The 17,691-nt window shown below is 43.0% G+C and overlaps 1 protein-coding gene across 2 annotated transcripts in view; it reads left to right on the top strand.

Moving 5' to 3' along the window:
* The window catches only part of LOC124148924 (DNA polymerase epsilon catalytic subunit A-like), a 98,181-nt gene that overhangs the window by 25,481 nt on the left and 55,009 nt on the right, over positions 1-17,691 (top strand). For both annotated transcript variants that reach the window (XM_048398521.1, XM_048398522.1), the window contains 10 exons: positions 1,067-1,138; positions 1,652-1,765; positions 6,270-6,482; positions 7,298-7,405; positions 8,493-8,621; positions 9,562-9,664; positions 10,093-10,239; positions 13,076-13,370; positions 14,700-14,792; positions 17,158-17,302. In XM_048398521.1, the coding sequence (XP_048254478.1) occupies positions 1,067-1,138; positions 1,652-1,765; positions 6,270-6,482; positions 7,298-7,405; positions 8,493-8,621; positions 9,562-9,664; positions 10,093-10,239; positions 13,076-13,370; positions 14,700-14,792; positions 17,158-17,302 (1,419 nt within the window). The remainder of the gene's footprint in view (positions 1-1,066; positions 1,139-1,651; positions 1,766-6,269; positions 6,483-7,297; positions 7,406-8,492; positions 8,622-9,561; positions 9,665-10,092; positions 10,240-13,075; positions 13,371-14,699; positions 14,793-17,157; positions 17,303-17,691) is intronic.

The raw sequence follows: 17,691 nt of genomic DNA on the forward strand, positions 1-17,691 counted from the left end.
AAACCAAACTCAATCACTCATACTTCAACTGCTCGATCGTTGTTGCAAAGCCTTAACCTGTTGGGGGGCACGGGTGGCCCAGTCGTCTAAGGCGCCGCGATTCGCTGTGCAGAGTTGCGTCCCTTGGGCACGCCAGAAACCTATGATTGTGGGTTCGAATCCCGGTTCGCCCCGATTATGTTTCTAGGTTTGTCAGCACCATCCCCGTGCTCTTGGGTTTCACCGAAGTGGTAAATGTCTTAGACCTGCATCACTTCGGGCTTTCCTCCCACATTAAGCTGACACGCCGTGATGTAACTGGAATACTGTTAAAAGCGGCGTTAAAATCCAACTCACTCACTCACTCACTTAACCTATTGAGTTGTCAGACTTGGTGGCTCAGTGGTTCGGTGGCTCAGCTGGTTCGTGGCTCATGCTGCGAGGACGAGGATTGTTGTTTGTCAGACTTTGCTGTAGACAGGTTACATCCCATGGGGATTTCTGGGTAAAATTCATCCCCAGCGACCTGGTTGTAAGCGGCGATCAAAGGGTGACATGGCTGATTGTGTGTCATGTCGTTTTCAATATCAGTCACTGGATTGTCAGGACCAGCCTTGATTTTTGCACACCACCGTCATATAGCTGGAATATTGTCAAGTGCAGCGTTATGAAACAAACTTACTGAATAATATTGCTCAAATATTGCTGATTTGTGTAAAACAACATTCACTCATACACTAAATTCAAACTCACTCAAGATGCTTGGAGGCTTGAAAAGGCTTGAATTGTAAGGTTTCTTTTGAAAAAAACCTTGATTTTTAGTGTCAACCTTGAAAAGCCTTGAAAAACACCAACGGCTTGAAATAAGCCTTGAGATTTGTACAAAATGACGTATGCTTGTTAAGTATCAAAATTAATGGCTTTGTAGGTCTTACCACTAATATATAGTATGCTGGATTTAAAAAAAACATATTTACAGACAATGGCTAAAAACCCAACCTTAAAAATGAAAGTTGAAAACCTTGAAACACCTTGAACATGCCTTGAATTTTAATGTTTCATATTTGAACCGTGTAACTTTGTCCAGGCGAAGTTGCGGTATGATCCAGTGGAGTTGGATCCAGAGGAGATGTGCCGGATGGCGAGCGAGGAACCTCAGGTACTTTGTTACAGCTTTGTGAACCATTCGGGTGCTGCTGCTGACATTTAGAAAAAAATAAAATAAAAGTCAAACACTTTTGCCACTCAATTCCTGAAACAAATTAAAATGGGAACACTGGAATGTCATGGTACTGGATGCGCGAATAATTGGACACATAAAGTTTTTTCTACTGTATGTGTTGTTGTTATTTATTCCATGAATGTCAAGGTTAGAATAGGTCATCAGCAACCCATGGTTGTCGCAAGAGGCGACCAACGAGATCGGGTGCTCAGACTTGCCGTTGATGGATGTCATCATTTTCCAATTGCGTAGATTGAGGTTAAATGTGTCAACCACAGAAGAAAAGAAATTATAAAACATTAAGAAAATCGCTACTTCGGGTGCTATTGGTGTTGTTGGAGGTTTCACAGTTTGAAATTTCCTGGAATCAAATGTTTAATAATACTTGCAAATCTGAAATTTACATACCAGTAATTCATATTCTCAGTTGCTGCGTTTTCTTCTCTCCAGGTGTTGGCGAACTACTCTGTTTCGGATGCTGTTGCGACATATTACCTCTACGTCAAATACGTCCATCCCTTCATCTTTGCCCTGTGTACCATCATCCCCATGGAACCCGATGAGGTATGGCATTGAAGCAGACACTATAGGACATTGAAGCAGACACTATAGGACATTGAAGCAGACACTATAGGACATTGAAGCAGACACTATAGGACATTGAAGCAGACACTATGTCATTTAAGCAGACACTGTATGGCATTGAAGCAGACACCGTAGGACATTGAAGCAGACACTGTATGGCATTGAAGCAGACACTGTAGGACATTGAAGCAGACACTGTATGGCATTGAAGCAGACTCTACGGCATTGAAGCAGACACTGTATTACATTGAAGCAGACACTATGACATTAAAGCAGACACTACGGCATTGAAGCAGACACTGTATGACATTAAAGCAGACACTACGGCATTGAAGCAGACACTGTATGACATTGAATCAGATACTGTATGGCATTGAAGCAGACTGTAGGACATTGAAGCAGACACTGTAGGACATTGAAGTAGACGCTGTAGGACATTGAAGCAGACACTGTAGGACATTGCAGCAGACACTGTATGGCATTGAAGCAGACACTGTAGGACATTGAAGCAGACACTGTATGGCATTGAAGCAGACACTGTATGGCATTGAAGTAGACACTGTATGGCATTGAAGCAGACACTGTATGGCATTGAAGCAGACACTGTATGGCATTGAAGCAGACACTGTATGGCATTGAAGCAGACACTGTATGGCATTGAAGCAGACACTTTGGCATTGAAGCAGACACTACGACATTGAAGCAGACACTATGGCATTGAAGTAGACACTGTATGGCATTGAAGCAGACACTGTATGGCATTGAAGCAGACACTGTATGGCTTTGAAGCAGATACTGTATGGCATTGAAGCACACACTGTAGGACATTGAAGTAGACACTGTAGGACATTGAAGCAGACACTGTAGGGCATTGAAGCAGACACTGTACGGCATTGAAGCTGACACTGTATGGCTTTGAAGCAGACACTGTATGGCATTGAAGCAGACACTGTATGGCATTGAAGCAGACACTGTATGGCATTGAAGCGGACACTGTATGACATTGAAGCAGACACTGTATGGCATTGTAGCAGACACTGTATGGCATTTAAGCAGACACTGTATCGCATTGTAGCAGACACTATAGGACATTGAAGCAGACACTGTATGGCATTGAAGCAGACACTGTATGGCATTGAAGCAGACACTATAGCATTGAAGCAGACACTATGACATTGAAGCAGACACTGTATGGCATTGAAGCAGACACTACGACATTGAAGCAGACACTACGGCATTGAAGCAGACACTGTATGGCATTGAAGCAGACACTACGACATTGAAGCAGACACTACGGCATTGAAGCAGACACTGTATGGCATTGAAGCAGACACTATGGCATTGAAGCAGACGCTGTATGGCATTGAAGCAGACGCTCTATGGCATTGAAGCAGACACTGTATGACATTGAAGCAGACACTGTATGACATTGAAGCAGACACTATGGCTTTGAAGCAGACACTATGGCTTTGAAGCAGACACTATGGCATTGAAGCAGACGCTATACGACATTGAAGCAGACACTACGGTATTGAAGCAGACACTGTATGACATTGAAGCAGACACTGTACGACATTAAAGCAGACACTAATGCTTTGAAGCAGACACTGTATGGCATTGAAGCAGACACTATGGCATTGAAGCAGACGCTGTATGGCATTGAAGCAGACACTGTATGACATTGAAGCAGACACTGTATGACATTGAAGCAGACACTGTATGACATTGAAGCAGACACTATGGCTTTGAAGCAGACACTATGGCTTTGAAGCAGACACTATGGTTTTGAAGCAGACACTGTATGGCATTGAAGCAGACGCTATACGACATTGAAGCAGACACTATGGCATTGAAGCAGACACTGCATGGCATTGAAGCTGACACTGTATGGCATTGAAGCAGACACTGTATGGCATTGTAGCAGACACTGTATGGCATTGAAGCAGACACTGTATGGCATTGAAGCAGACACTGTATGGCATTGAAGCAGACACTGTACGGCATTGAAGCAGACACTGTATGGCATTGAAGCAGACACTGTATGGCATTGAAGCAGACACTGTATGGCTTTGAAGTAGACACTGTATGGCATTGAAGTAGACACTGTATGGCATTGAAGTAGACACTGTATGGCATTGACGTAGACACTGTATGGCATTGAAGCAGACACTTTGGCATTGAAGCAGACACTACGACATTGAAGCAGACACTGTATGGCATTGAAGCAGACACTTTGGCAATGAAGCAGACACTACGACATTGAAGCAGACACTATGGCATTGAAGTAGACACTGTATGGCATTGAAGCAGACACTGTATGGCATTGAAGCAGACACTGTATGGCTTTGAAGCAGATACTGTATGGCATTGAAGCACACACTGTAGGACATTGAAGTAGACACTGTAGGACATTGAAGCAGACACTGTAGGGCATTGAAGCAGACACTGTACGGCATTGAAGCTGACACTGTATGGCATTGAAGAAGACACTGTAGGGCATTGAAGCAGACACTGTACGGCATTGAAGCTGACACTGTATGGCATTGAAGAAGACACTGTATGGCTTTGAAGCAGACACTGTATGGCATTGAAGCAGACACTGTATGGCATTGAAGCAGACACTATGGCTTTGAAGCAGACACTATGGCTTTGAAGCAGACACCGTATGGTTTTGAAGCAGACACTGTATGGCATTGAAGCAGACGCTATACGACATTGAAGCAGACACTATGGCATTGAAGCAGACACTGTATGACATTGAAGCAGACACTGTACGACATTAAAGCAGACACTACGGCTTTGAAGCAGACACTGTATGGCATTGAAGCAGACACTGTATGGCTTTGAAGCAGATACTGTATGGCATTGAAGCACACACTGTAGGACATTGAAGTAGACACTGTAGGACATTGAAGCAGACACTGTAGGGCATTGAAGCAGACACTGTACGGCATTGAAGCTGACACTGTATGGCATTGAAGAAGACACTGTATGGCTTTGAAGCAGACACTGTACGGCATTGAAGCTGACACTGTATGGCATTGAAGCAGACACTGTATGGCATTGAAGCAGACACTATGGCATTGAAGCAGACACTGTATGGCATTGAAGCAGACACTGTATGGCATTGTAGCAGACACTATAGGACATTGAAGCAGACACTGTATGGCATTGAAGCAGACACTGTATGGCATTGAAGCAGACACTATAGCATTGAAGCAGACACTATGACATTGAAGCAGACTGTATGGCATTGAAGCAGACACTACGACATTGAAGCAGACACTACGGCATTGAAGCAGACACTGTATGGCATTGAAGCAGACACTATGGCATTGAAGCAGACGCTGTATGGCATTGATGCAGACACTGTATGACATTGAAGCAGACACTGTATGACATTGAAGCAGACACTATGGCTTTGAAGCAGACACTATGGCTTTGAAGCAGACACCGTATGGTTTTGAAGCAGACACTGTATGGCATTGAAGCAGACGCTATACGACATTGAAGCAGACACTATGGCATTGAAGCAGACACTGTATGACATTGAAGCAGACACTGTACGACATTAAAGCAGACACTACGGCTTTGAAGCAGACACTGTATGGTATTGAAGCAGACACTATGGCATTGAAGCAGACGCTGTATGGCATTGAAGCAGACACTGTATGACATTGAAGCAGACACTGTATGACATTGAAGGAGACACTGTATGACATTGAAGCAGACACTATGGCTTTGAAGCAGACACTATGGTTTTGAAGCAGACACTGTATGGCATTGAAGCAGACGCTATACGACATTGAAGCAGACACTATGGCATTGAAGCAGACACTGCATGGCATTGAAGCAGACACTGTATGGCATTGAAGCAGACACTGTATGGCATTGTAGCAGACACTGTATGGCATTGAAGCAGACACTGTATGGCATTGAAGCAGACACTGTATGGCATTGAAGCAGACACTATGGCATTGAAGCAGACACTGTATGGCATTGAAGCAGACACTGTATGGCATTGAAGCAGACACTGTATGGCTTTGAAGTAGACACTGTATGGCATTGAAGTAGACACTGTATGGCATTGAAGTAGACACTGTATGGCATTGACGTAGACACTGTATGGCATTGACGTAGACACTGTATGGCATTGAAGCAGACACTATGGCATTGAGGTCTTCAGCAACCCATGCTTGCCGTAACAGACGACTGACAGGATTGGGTGGTCCGGCTCCCTGACTTGGTAGATGCATGTCGTATCCAAATTACGTAGATCGATGGTTATAATGTCCATCACTGGATTGTCTGGTGCAGCCTCAATTATTTACAGACTGCCATCATATAGCTGGAATATTGCTGAGTGCGGCGTTAAACAACAAACAAACAAACAAACAAACAGCATGGATGAATCGTTACAACCCTAGTAGAAACAACAAACAAATCTAAATTTGTTTCTAAGTTGTTCTGTATTTCTGGCCAGGTATTGCGGAAGGGCTCGGGGACGCTGTGTGAGGCGCTGCTGATGGTGCAAGCCTACCACGCTAACATCATCTTCCCTAACAAGCAGGAGTCCGTGCTGAACAAGCTGACCGAGGATGGCCACGTGCTGGACTCCGAGACGTACGTCGGCGGTCATGTGGAGGCTCTAGAGTCGGGGGTGTTCCGGGCTGACATTCCTTGCAGATTCAGAATGGTGAGTCGGTGCTATTGGGTGTGTCTAAGATGCCACACTTCACTGTGCAGAGTTACATCCCTTAGTCGCGCCAGGAACTTGTTGTCCTTGGTTTGAAGCCTGATGATCTTTCAGGCTTTTCGGCAACACACCTGTGTTCGTGGTTTTCCCTTATTGGTAAACGTCTAAGATCAGCATCACTTTTGGCTTTCCTCTCACATCATGGTGTTATGTTGTGATTTATCAAAGATACTGTTTAAAGTGATGTAAAACCATCTCACGCGCCAGTAGGAATATCATAATAAACTACGTCACTCATGTATAGAAACTGGGGCAAATGCAAATTATACCATGAGGTCGGCCATCCCATGCTTGTCGTAAGAGGCCACTAACGTGGTTGTTCTCGCTGACTTGGTTGATGCATGTCATCGTATCCCAAATGCATGGATCGAAAAACACAAATGCATAAAAACAGCTCGCTTAATTCCCAATGAAGCTTTTTCAGCATGCGTACAAAGGAGCTAATTTCCTAAACCCAATTACGAGCTAATTTACTTTCTCGGTCAAGCATATTTATTTAGAACAGTTATCATCTAAAACATTATTTCTTTTTTTTTAATCTTAAAATGTTCACTAATTTTAGGAAAACCTCAATAGAGCGATGAATAGATGAGTGAAAAAATAATGGTTACCCAATGAAAAATGTAATAACCCAATTAAAATAGAAACCCTAGAGTAAAAACTCAATTGCTCTAAAAGTTATGTGGAGCTCTGCATAGAGTATCCAAACTTGTGAAGTCTTGACGATGTGTGATTATTTCCATGTGTTTATGTAGGTGCCGGAAGCCTTCAAGACTCTCATTGACAGTGTAGAGCGGACGATGAAGCACGCCATCGAGGTGGAGGAGAAGATACCCCTTGACACAGTCACAAACTTTGACGAGGTAAATTTGACTGTAAACAAACAAACACAGAGGTTAGAATCCGTCCACTGCAACCAATGCTGGTCATAAGAAGCGACTAATGGCATCGGGTGGTCAGGCTCGCTGACTTGGTTGGTGCATGTCATCGATCCCAATTGTGTGGATGGATGCTCATGATATCAATCACTGGATTGTCTGGTCCAGACTCGATTATTTACAGACTGACGTCATATAGCTGAAATATTGCTGAGTGCGGCCTTAAACAACTATTAAAATATTTGGTTTTGTTAATATGCCGGCTCGGTCCGGTTTATGGTCCGGTTTGTACAGGAAGCAGAAGTAATTCCGGTGATTACACAAATGAGCCATGGTGGGAATAAACGTCAAAGGACTTTATTTGTTGCAATGACAACAGTGTCACAATAGTACGGATTAACAATCCCAATTGCGTGGATCGATGCTCATGATGTCAGTCACTGGATTGTCTGGTGCAGACTGGATTATTTACAGACCACCGTCATAGAGCTGGAATATTTCTGAGTCTGTTGTATACAACCAACAAACAAACAAACAGCATGTATGAAATGTGACAACCCTAGTAGAAACAACAAACAAATCTAAATTTGTTTCTAACACATTTCATAGAGCTGGAATATTTACTGAGTGTGGAGTTCAACAACAAACAAACAAACAAACTTTAAGAGCTACAGTCAGACATATTATATTATTTTTCAGGTTTCATTGATCAAGAAATTCTTTGCGCATTTCCAGGAAGTATGGCCCCAAATCAGTGTAACATCGAAGCTCATGATGTCAATCACCGGATTGTCTGGTCCAGACTCGATTATTTACAGACCAATGTCATGTAGCTGGAATATTGCTGAGTCCGGCGCTAAACAACAAACAAACAAACAAAACAAACTATCCATGGAAGACATGCACAATACTTCAGTTTTCATTCAGTGGGTAATATATAAAAGAATTTCTTTCCAGGTTTTGTCTTCTGGGGATTTGCTTTTGGACCTTTGTCAATTTCCTCCGTCAAGAAGCTGCTCTGCTGTAAATACATGTAAAGGTTTCAGGATGCAATGAACGATTTATGTTTCAGGTGTGTAGTGACGTTGTGGAGAAGTTGGAGATGCTACGAGACTGCCCCAACCGTCTGGAGAACCCCATCATATACCATCTTGATGTGGGGGCCATGTACCCTAACATCATCCTCACCAACAGACTGCAGGTGCACCATCTTCTTCTTCAGATAGACCCGTGAAGATTCCGGGGTAGAATAGGTCTTCAGCAACCCATACTTGCCGTAAAAGACGACTATGCTTGTCGTAAAAGGCGACTAATGGGATTCGGGTAGTCAGGCTCGCTGACTTGGTTGATACATATCATCGATTCCAATTGCGTGGATCGATGTTCATGCTGTCAATCACTGGATCGTCTGGTCCAGACTCGATTATTTACAGACCGCCGTCATATAGCTGGAATATTGCTGACTGCAGCGTAAAACAACAAACAAACAAAACAAATCTTTTTCAGATACGTCCCGCTAATAACTGAAATACTGTAGGCAAATACACCTTTGGGTTAAAAAATAATAGTCTTGGTTCTCGGGCACGGCCTGCATCATCATAAAGTCTGCTGCACGTTTTGTTTAATTGGTTACATACTTGTTCGAACAAGCAAATTTTCAAAAGTCATTGCCAGAAAAACCAATTCTTTTGTTTTTTTAAGCATTTTTTCACAGATGGTGCATAGTATTTCAATGTAAAAAAATGCTTTAAAAAACAAAAGAATTGGTTTGCGGTGCACATGCTTTGCAAATCTTGCAATCAACCAAAATCTGCACGACAGTTTACGAGCCGGATTTCGATTTCGTTTCACGATTTTGATTGGACTATGCATAGACTCGTTAGTCCAGCCAAAATGTAACTCCATGATGCCAGCCTAGTTCGGCAAGGGTGGAAACTGGACTTTTATAGTCAGTTAACTCTCTTGCCTCGGGAAGACTTGCCCTGCTTGTAGTTGTCGGCCATGAAGTAAAACCCCACTGGACCTGTGGGCTTGTTTGGTTAGTTTCCATCCCTGCGAATCCTCGCTGGTGCTGAAAGAACAGTATAAAATAACTCAAAAAATGAACTTACTAATGTGCGACATATTCGCCTTATTTTCAGCCACCAGCCATTGTGGACGAGGCAACATGTGCAGCTTGCGACTTCAACAAGCCAGGAGCTCTCTGTCAACGCAAGATGCCTTGGATGTGGAGGGCAGAGTTTAGTAAGTTCTCACTTCATCCTTTATGCAAATATATAAGGCTAAAAATAATATATTCTTGGTTTTCAGGCACCGGCCACATCATCATAAGTTCGCCGCATGTTTCGTTTTTATTTCCATTTAAAAAAAATCGCTCCTAATTGTAATAAAGAAGTTGTTAATCCATATATATTATCCTTACAAAGGACAATGCTTGTCATAGGAGGCGACTAACGGGATTGGGTGGTCAGGCTCGCTGACTTAGTTGATGCATGTCATCGATGCTCAGGATATCATTCACTGGATTGTCTGGTCCAGACTCGATTATTTACAGAAAGTCATCATCTAGATGTACACACATCATAATATGTGAAGTTGCAGACAAACCAAGTGAATTTTAAATGACAAAGAAATGTCAATGTCCAAACCTAGGAATTGAATATTTGTTTCAGTGCCGGCGTCACGGAATGAGTTTCATCGCATTCAGCAACAGCTTGAGAATGAGAAGTTCCCCCCGTACTTCCCTGGGGGAGAACCCAGAGCATTCCACCAACTGCCGAAAGACGAGCAAGCTGCCATTGAGAAGAAACGACTGGCAGGTGGGTGACATGTGTGTGACATGACAAGATTAGTGACATGTCCAGATTAGTGACATGACAAGATTAGTGACATGACAAGATTAGTGACATGTCCAGATTAGTGACATGTCCAGATAAGTGACATATCCAGACATGACAAGATTAGTGACTTGACAAGATTAGTGACATGTCCAGATTTGTGACATGTCCAGATAAGTGACATGTCCAGACATGACAAGATTAGTGACTTGACAAGATTAGTGACATGTCCAGATTTGTGACATGTCCAGATAAGTGACATGTCCAGACATGACAAGATAAGTGACTTGTCCAGATTAGTGACATGACAAGATTAGTGACATGTCCAGATTAGTGACATGTCCAGACATGACAAGATTAGTGACTTGACAAGATTAGTGACATGTCCAGATTTGTGACATGTCCAGATTAATCACATGACCAGACATGACAAGATTAGTGACTTGAAAAAATTAGTGACTTGACAAGATTAGTGACATGTCCAGATTAGTGACATGACAAGATGAGTGACTTGACAAGATTAGTGACTTGACAAGATTAGTGACATCTCCAGATTAGTGACATGTCCAGATTAGTGACATGACAAGATGAGTGACTTGACAAGATTAGTGACATGACAAGATTAGTGACTTGTCCAGATTAGTGACATGACAAGATTAGTGACATGACAAGATTAGTGACTTGACAAGATTAGTGACATCTCCAGATTAGTGACATGTCCAGGTTAGTGACATGACAAGATGAGTGACTTGACAAGATTAGTGACATGACAAGATTAGTGACTTGTCCAGATTAGTGACATGACAAGATTGGTGACATGACAAGATTAGTGACATGACAAGATTAGTGACTTGTCCAGATTAGTGACATGACAAGATTAGTGACATGACAAGATTAGTGACTTGACAAGATTAGTGACTTGTCCAGATTAGTGACATGACAAGATCAGTGACTTGTCCAGATTAGTGACATGACAAGATTAGTGACTTGTACAGATTAGTGACATGACAAGATTAGTGACATGACAAGATTAGTGACTTGACAAGATTAGTGACATGACAAGATTAGTGACTTGACAAGATTAGTGACTTGACAAGATTAGTGACATGACAAGATTAGTGACTTGTCCAGATTAGTGACATGACAAGATTAGTGACTTGTCCAGATTAGTGACATGACAAGATTAGTGACATGACAAGATTAGTGACTTGACAAGATAAGTGACATGTCCAGATAAGTGACATGACAAGAACCTACACATCCTTCGTTATGATTGGACGGTCTAAGTTTGCTCAGGGATCACCTGACGTGACCTACAATGGACGTGTCCTCAGATTTTTTATGCAGGGATGTATCGAATCAGAATAAAAGATCTGATTTTAATGAGATTGCACAGAGTCCCTCAATATGTTGCGATTTAGTGGTGGGACCATCTCGTTTAAATCAGATCTTTGCTTTCGCTACCGATAAACAAAGATCTGAGGTCATCCCATTATGCGTCACGTCAGACTGACCTTTCGCGAACTCTGACCGACCAATGAAATGACTTACAAGAAGTCGACATTAGCCAATCAGAAGGCAGTTTTCTCGTGCTTTATGGCACTAATTTCAAATTGGCGGCTACGCTTCGAAACATATTTTGACAAATTCTCACTTAAAAATTTGAAAACTGAACAAAAGAACATTCTGGAATGGCTAATAGTTGGTCTAGATTGTATGGATTCAGTTGTTAAGCCCGTAACTATCATTCGGAAAACCCCGTTAAAGTTTTTGAGGTTGCATGATTAGAAATCACATTCCGACTATCACTTTCATGATCTGGTAAGTGACTCTCTGATTGGTTGGATGAAAGGTCGTTCTGACGTGACCCCTAATGGGATGTCCTCAGATCTTTGTTTAGCGGTAGCTTAAACCAAGTTATCAAACCAATTTGCCAACCACAGGCACACAATGTTAAACCTAGACAGACCCCACAACACAACACTGGATAAAATGGTGGTGTTTCCTGGACTCCTGGTCTCCTGGTCCCTGGGACTCCTGGACTCCTGGTCCCTGGGACTCCTGGTCTCCTGGTCCTCCTGGTCCCTGGGACTCCTGGACTCCTGGTCCCTGGGACTCCTGGTCTCCTGGTCCTCCTGGTCCCTGGGACTCCTGGACTCCTGGTCCTCCTGGTCCCTGGGACTCCTGGTCTCCTGGTCCCTGGGACTCCTGGACTCCTGGTCTCCTTGACTCCTTGGACTTCTGGACTCTTGGTCTCCTGGACTCCTTGGTCTCCTGGACTCCTGGACTCCTAGACTCCTGGACTCCTTGGTCTCCTGGACTCCTGGACTCCTGGTCTCCTGGACTCCTGGACTCCTGGTCTCCTGGACTCCTTGGACTCCTGGACTCCTGGACTCCTGGACTCCTTGGACTTCTGGACTCCTGGTCTCCTGGACTCCTGGTCTCCTGGACTCCTTGGACTTCTGGACTCCTGGACTCCTGGTCTCCTGGACTCCTGGTCTCCTGGTCTCCTTGGACTCCTGGTCTCTTGGTCTCCTGTTCTCCTGTACTCCTGGTCTCCTGGACTCCTTAGACTCCTGGTCTCCTGGGCTCCTGGACTCCTTGGACTCCTGGTCTCCTGGTCTCCTAGACTCCTGGTCTCCTGGTCTTGTGAACAGATCCCTCACACTGCTGACAGGGCTCCTTGCTTACCAATATTTGATGGGCAAGAGGGGGTTTGGATTGCGATATAACTGAAAAACTAGTGAAATTTAAACCCAACCCCAGTCTATTGTCTGATGTTTTCTGTATCTAACCTTCTGACACATTCAATGTTCAGAGTACTGTCGGAAGGCATACAAGAAGACCAAGATAACAAGAATGCAAGAACAAACAGCTACCATCTGCCAGCGAGAAAACTCCTTCTACGTCGACACAGTGCGAGCTTTCCGTGATCGCCGGTACGAGTTCAAGGGCCTGACCAAAGTTTGGAAGAAGAAGCTGAGCGAGGCCGAGTCCAAGAAAGATGCTGCGGAGACGAAGAGAAGCAACGGCATGGTGGTGCTGTACGATTCTCTGCAGCTGGCTCACAAGTGCATCCTCAACTCCTTCTATGGCTACGTCATGAGGAAGGGGTGGGTGTTCACCAAAATTAGGAATTCTGTGATCATGAGTATTAAATGAAAAAGGATTTGAGTCCAAATGTTTGGGTTTTTTAACTGTAGGCAAATTATCAAGGGAGAATGCGAAAATTAGAAATTTAATTAGCATAAAAATAATACCAAAATATGATTTGACCAAATATGTGAATTGGAGAAAAGTTGCCTAGAAAGAATGTACAAATGAGAAGAACCATTAAAATAATTAAAAAAAAGGATTTGGATTTGATTCTGAATGTTATAAATATATGGGGAACTATGCAGGGAGTTGTCACTAAAATGTGAACTTCTCTGATTATTACAAACAACTGAATAAGGAATTAGTTACAAATGTTTCGGAAAATGTTCAGTGAGACCTATCTAAAATGAAGAATTCTGGTATCATGCAGGAAAAACAGCATTAGTATTTACAGAAAGTAGTCACCAAAATAGGGATTAAGTTATTTTTATTGTTATTGCTTTGCGCAATAAATCCCCTTGCCATGACATAAAGTCAAGGTCTTCAGCAACCCATGCTTGTCGTAAGAGGCGACTAAAGGGATCGGGTGGTTAAACACACTGCCCTGAATAAAGCATGTCATCATATCCCAAATGCATAGATCGATGCTCATGATGTCTATCACTGAGTTGTCTGGTCCAGACTCGATTATTTACAGACTGCCGTCTAAGAGTACTTAGTTTGAGACCTGTGAAGATCCTGGTAGAGAACAGGTTTTCAGCAATCTATGCTTGCCATAAGTTGAGGATGCTTGTTATGAGAGGCGTCCAACGGGATCGGGTGGTTGATGCATGTCATCATATCCCAATTGCGTAGATTATTTATGCTCATGATGTCGATCACTGGATTGTCTGGTCCAGACTCGATTATTTACATTTATAAAGGGCAAGTGGGGATATTACCAAGGCTTTAAAAGTAAAAGAATTGGTTCTCAGGCAATGACTTTTGAAAATATAGTGTGGGCGGGCGGTGTTTTTTGTGTGTTTTTATGGCTTGTTCAAACTAGCATGTAACCAAATAAACAGTTATGTACCATCAACCTGCAAAGGGTAATCAATACATAAACAAACAAACAAACTCCTATTGTCGCCATTACCATAACACGAGATGTGCAGTTACGCAGTGCCCATGTAAAGGGAAGTAACTGTGTGCTATATTGGATCGCATTGTTTTTAAGTAGTAGGATTTCTTTTTCTTTTTTAAGAATGGAGATAAAAACAGAAATGTGAAGCAGACTTTATTATGATGTGTCAGTGTCTGAGAATCAAGACTATTATTTTTTATCCTGAAGCGTTGTATGTTTTCAGAGCTCGGTGGTACAGCATGGAGATGGCGGGTATTGTCTGCTTCACTGGAGCCAGCATCATCAAGAAGGCCAGAGAGATTGTCGAACAAATTGGGTAACTGCTATTCCTTAATATACTTCATTTATTTTAGGCCTTGTAATATGATAATGATTATTATCCCCCGCCGCGCGAAAGCGCGAAGCGGGGGATATAGTATTCACGACCGTCCGTACGTCCGTCCGTACGTCCCACCTGTTTGTTGCCGCGATATCTCAAGAACTAAACACTGGATTGTCTTCATATTTGGAACTATGGTGTATATACAGACTCCGCAGACACCAGTCGGTTTTGGTGACCTTGATCCCATTTTCAAGGTCACAGCAGACAAATCTGCTTTTAGAGTTGGAAAACGGTGTTGCCGCGATATCTCAAGAACTAAACACTGGATTGTCTTCATATTTGGAACTATGGTGTATATACAGACTCCACAGATACCAGTCGGTTTTGGTGACCTTGATCCCATTTTCAAGGTCACAGCAGACAAATCTGCTTTTAGAGTTGGAAAACGGTGTTGCCGCGATATCTCAAGAACTAAACACTGGATTGTCTTCATATTTGGAACTATGGTGTATATACAGAATCCGCAGACACCAGTCGGTTTTGGTGACCTTGATCCCATTTTAAAGGTCACAGCAGGCAAATCTGCTTTTAGAGTTGGAAAACGGTGTTGCCGCGATATCTCAAGAACTAAACACTGGATTGTCTTCATATTTGGAACTATGGTGTATATACAGACACCGCAGACACCAGTCGGTTTTGGTGACCTTGATCCCATTGTCAAGGTCACAGCAGGCAAATCTGCTTTTGGAGTTAGAAAACGGTGTTGCCGCGATATCTCAAGAACTAATCGCTGGATTGTCTTCATATTTGGAACTATAGTGTATATACAGACACCGCATACACCTGTCAGATTTGGTGACCTTGACCCCATTTTCAAGGTCACAGCAGGCAAATCTGTTTTTGGAGTTGGAAAACGGTGTTGCCACAATATCTCAAGAACTAATCGCTGGATTGTCTTCATATTTGGTACTATGGTGTACAGGCGGGGGATATTTCGTCACTCTGTGACAAATACTTGTTAAATATGATTTATCCTTGTGACATACCGTATTCGATGTAATAAGCGCCCTGCTCTAATAAGCGCCCCATGCGATATTTGCTGATATGTTGGCAAGTGAACCATCCCAATTAGCACCCCTTCTGATTGATCAATGTACACAAGACTTATTTATTCGTGTATAATACGCACTCGTGTGTTATATGCACCCTTAATTACGGGCAATTAAATTCTGGAAAAATATATCTGTCATATATAAACACTAAGGCCGTCAGCATAAACCACAAAATTTATCTTTCAACTGTTTTTTCCACCAAAATAATATTCTAATAAGAGCCCCCTATTTCTGATTTTGAGAGCGCCCTAGGCGCTTATTACGTCGAATACGGTATTATGTTCAAATCTTTATTTTAATGACCACCTCCGTGGTCTAGTGGTAGAGTGTCCACCCAGAGACGGGTTCAATCCCCAGCCTTGTCATACGAAAAGATGTTAAAAGATGGTACTTGTTGTTACCCTGTCTGGCGCTCGGCATTAAGGGGCTAAAACAAGGACTGGTCGGCTCGGGGTCAGTATACTGTGTCTGAGTGGGGTATTCATATTAAACTGCGGCTTGGTATCTCAGTGGGGGAGCACATCAGTCCGCTCTAGTACAAGCAGCCACAAACGCACGCACTTGCATGCACGCTGCTATATAAGTGCAGTAATCTTGGACATGACGTTAAACCCCATTTCTCCTCACCTCACCATTATTTTACTTTTAGTTGTTATTCCTCAGTATTAATGCTGAAAATATTTGAGTATCAATGCTCGGGGCAATTTTGTCAACCTTTGACTGTTGACTACATATCCAGGTGAGCTACAGTGCCCTGAAAGACTTGGATGAACATTACTGTGGCCTTAGGACATGAAGTTAATAAGTTGTTCCTTGTGATCAATCCTTCATTGGGGAATCAAAATGTGAATTTGAGGCCGTCTTAATGTTGATAGTCATTTTGGGGACATAAATGCGAAGTTCAGTTAATGTGAGCAAAGACCACTCACATTTTCCGCAATAAATTCACACTCGCGTCAATTTCAAGATTGCCATTATTGCACTAAGCGTCATTTCAGTGTAGATTCTTACACTGTTGTCAAGCTAGCGGGGCGGTCAGGGGTGGTTAAAACGTTTGCTCATCACGCCGAAGACCCGGCTTCGATTCCCGACATGGGTACAATCGTAAAGCCCATTTCTGAGGTCCCCCCCCCCCCTGCCGTGATATTGCTGGAATATTGCTAAATATGGTGTAAAACCATACTGACTCAATTACTCACTCAATCCTTCATTCTGAAAGAGTTGTTGATTTAAGTTGAACCTTTCAGACGCCCACTGGAGTTGGACACAGATGGAATCTGGTGTGTTTTGCCAGCAACTTTTCCTGAGAATTATGTCATCAAGACAACGAATCCAAAGAAGGCCAAAGTTACCATTTCCTACCCTGGCGCCATGCTGAATGTGATGGTCAAGGTGAGCTATAAATAGACAAGTCGTTAGAGACAACATTACGTCAGGTGGTCAGACTCGCTGACTTGGTTGATGCATGGCATCGATTGCGTGGATCGATGGTCATGATGTCAATCACTGGATTGTCTGGTCCAGACTCGATAATTTACAGACCGCCGTCATATAGCTGGAATATTGCTGAGTGCGGCGTTAAACAACCAACCAACTAACCAACCATTACTTTTGAGACCAGGGGACCACTAAACCCTCACTCCAACTTTCCATGTTTCAGGACCACTACACACTCACTCCCAATCTCCATGTTTCAGGACCTCTAAACCCTCACTCCAATCTCCATGTTTCAGGACCACTACCCCCTAACCCCAATCTCCATGTTTCAGGACCACTACCCC

Source organism: Haliotis rufescens, unplaced genomic scaffold (assembly GCF_023055435.1).
Source record: "Haliotis rufescens isolate VD_foot unplaced genomic scaffold, xgHalRufe1.0.p SCAF_18, whole genome shotgun sequence".
NCBI lineage: Eukaryota > Metazoa > Mollusca > Gastropoda > Lepetellida > Haliotidae > Haliotis > Haliotis rufescens.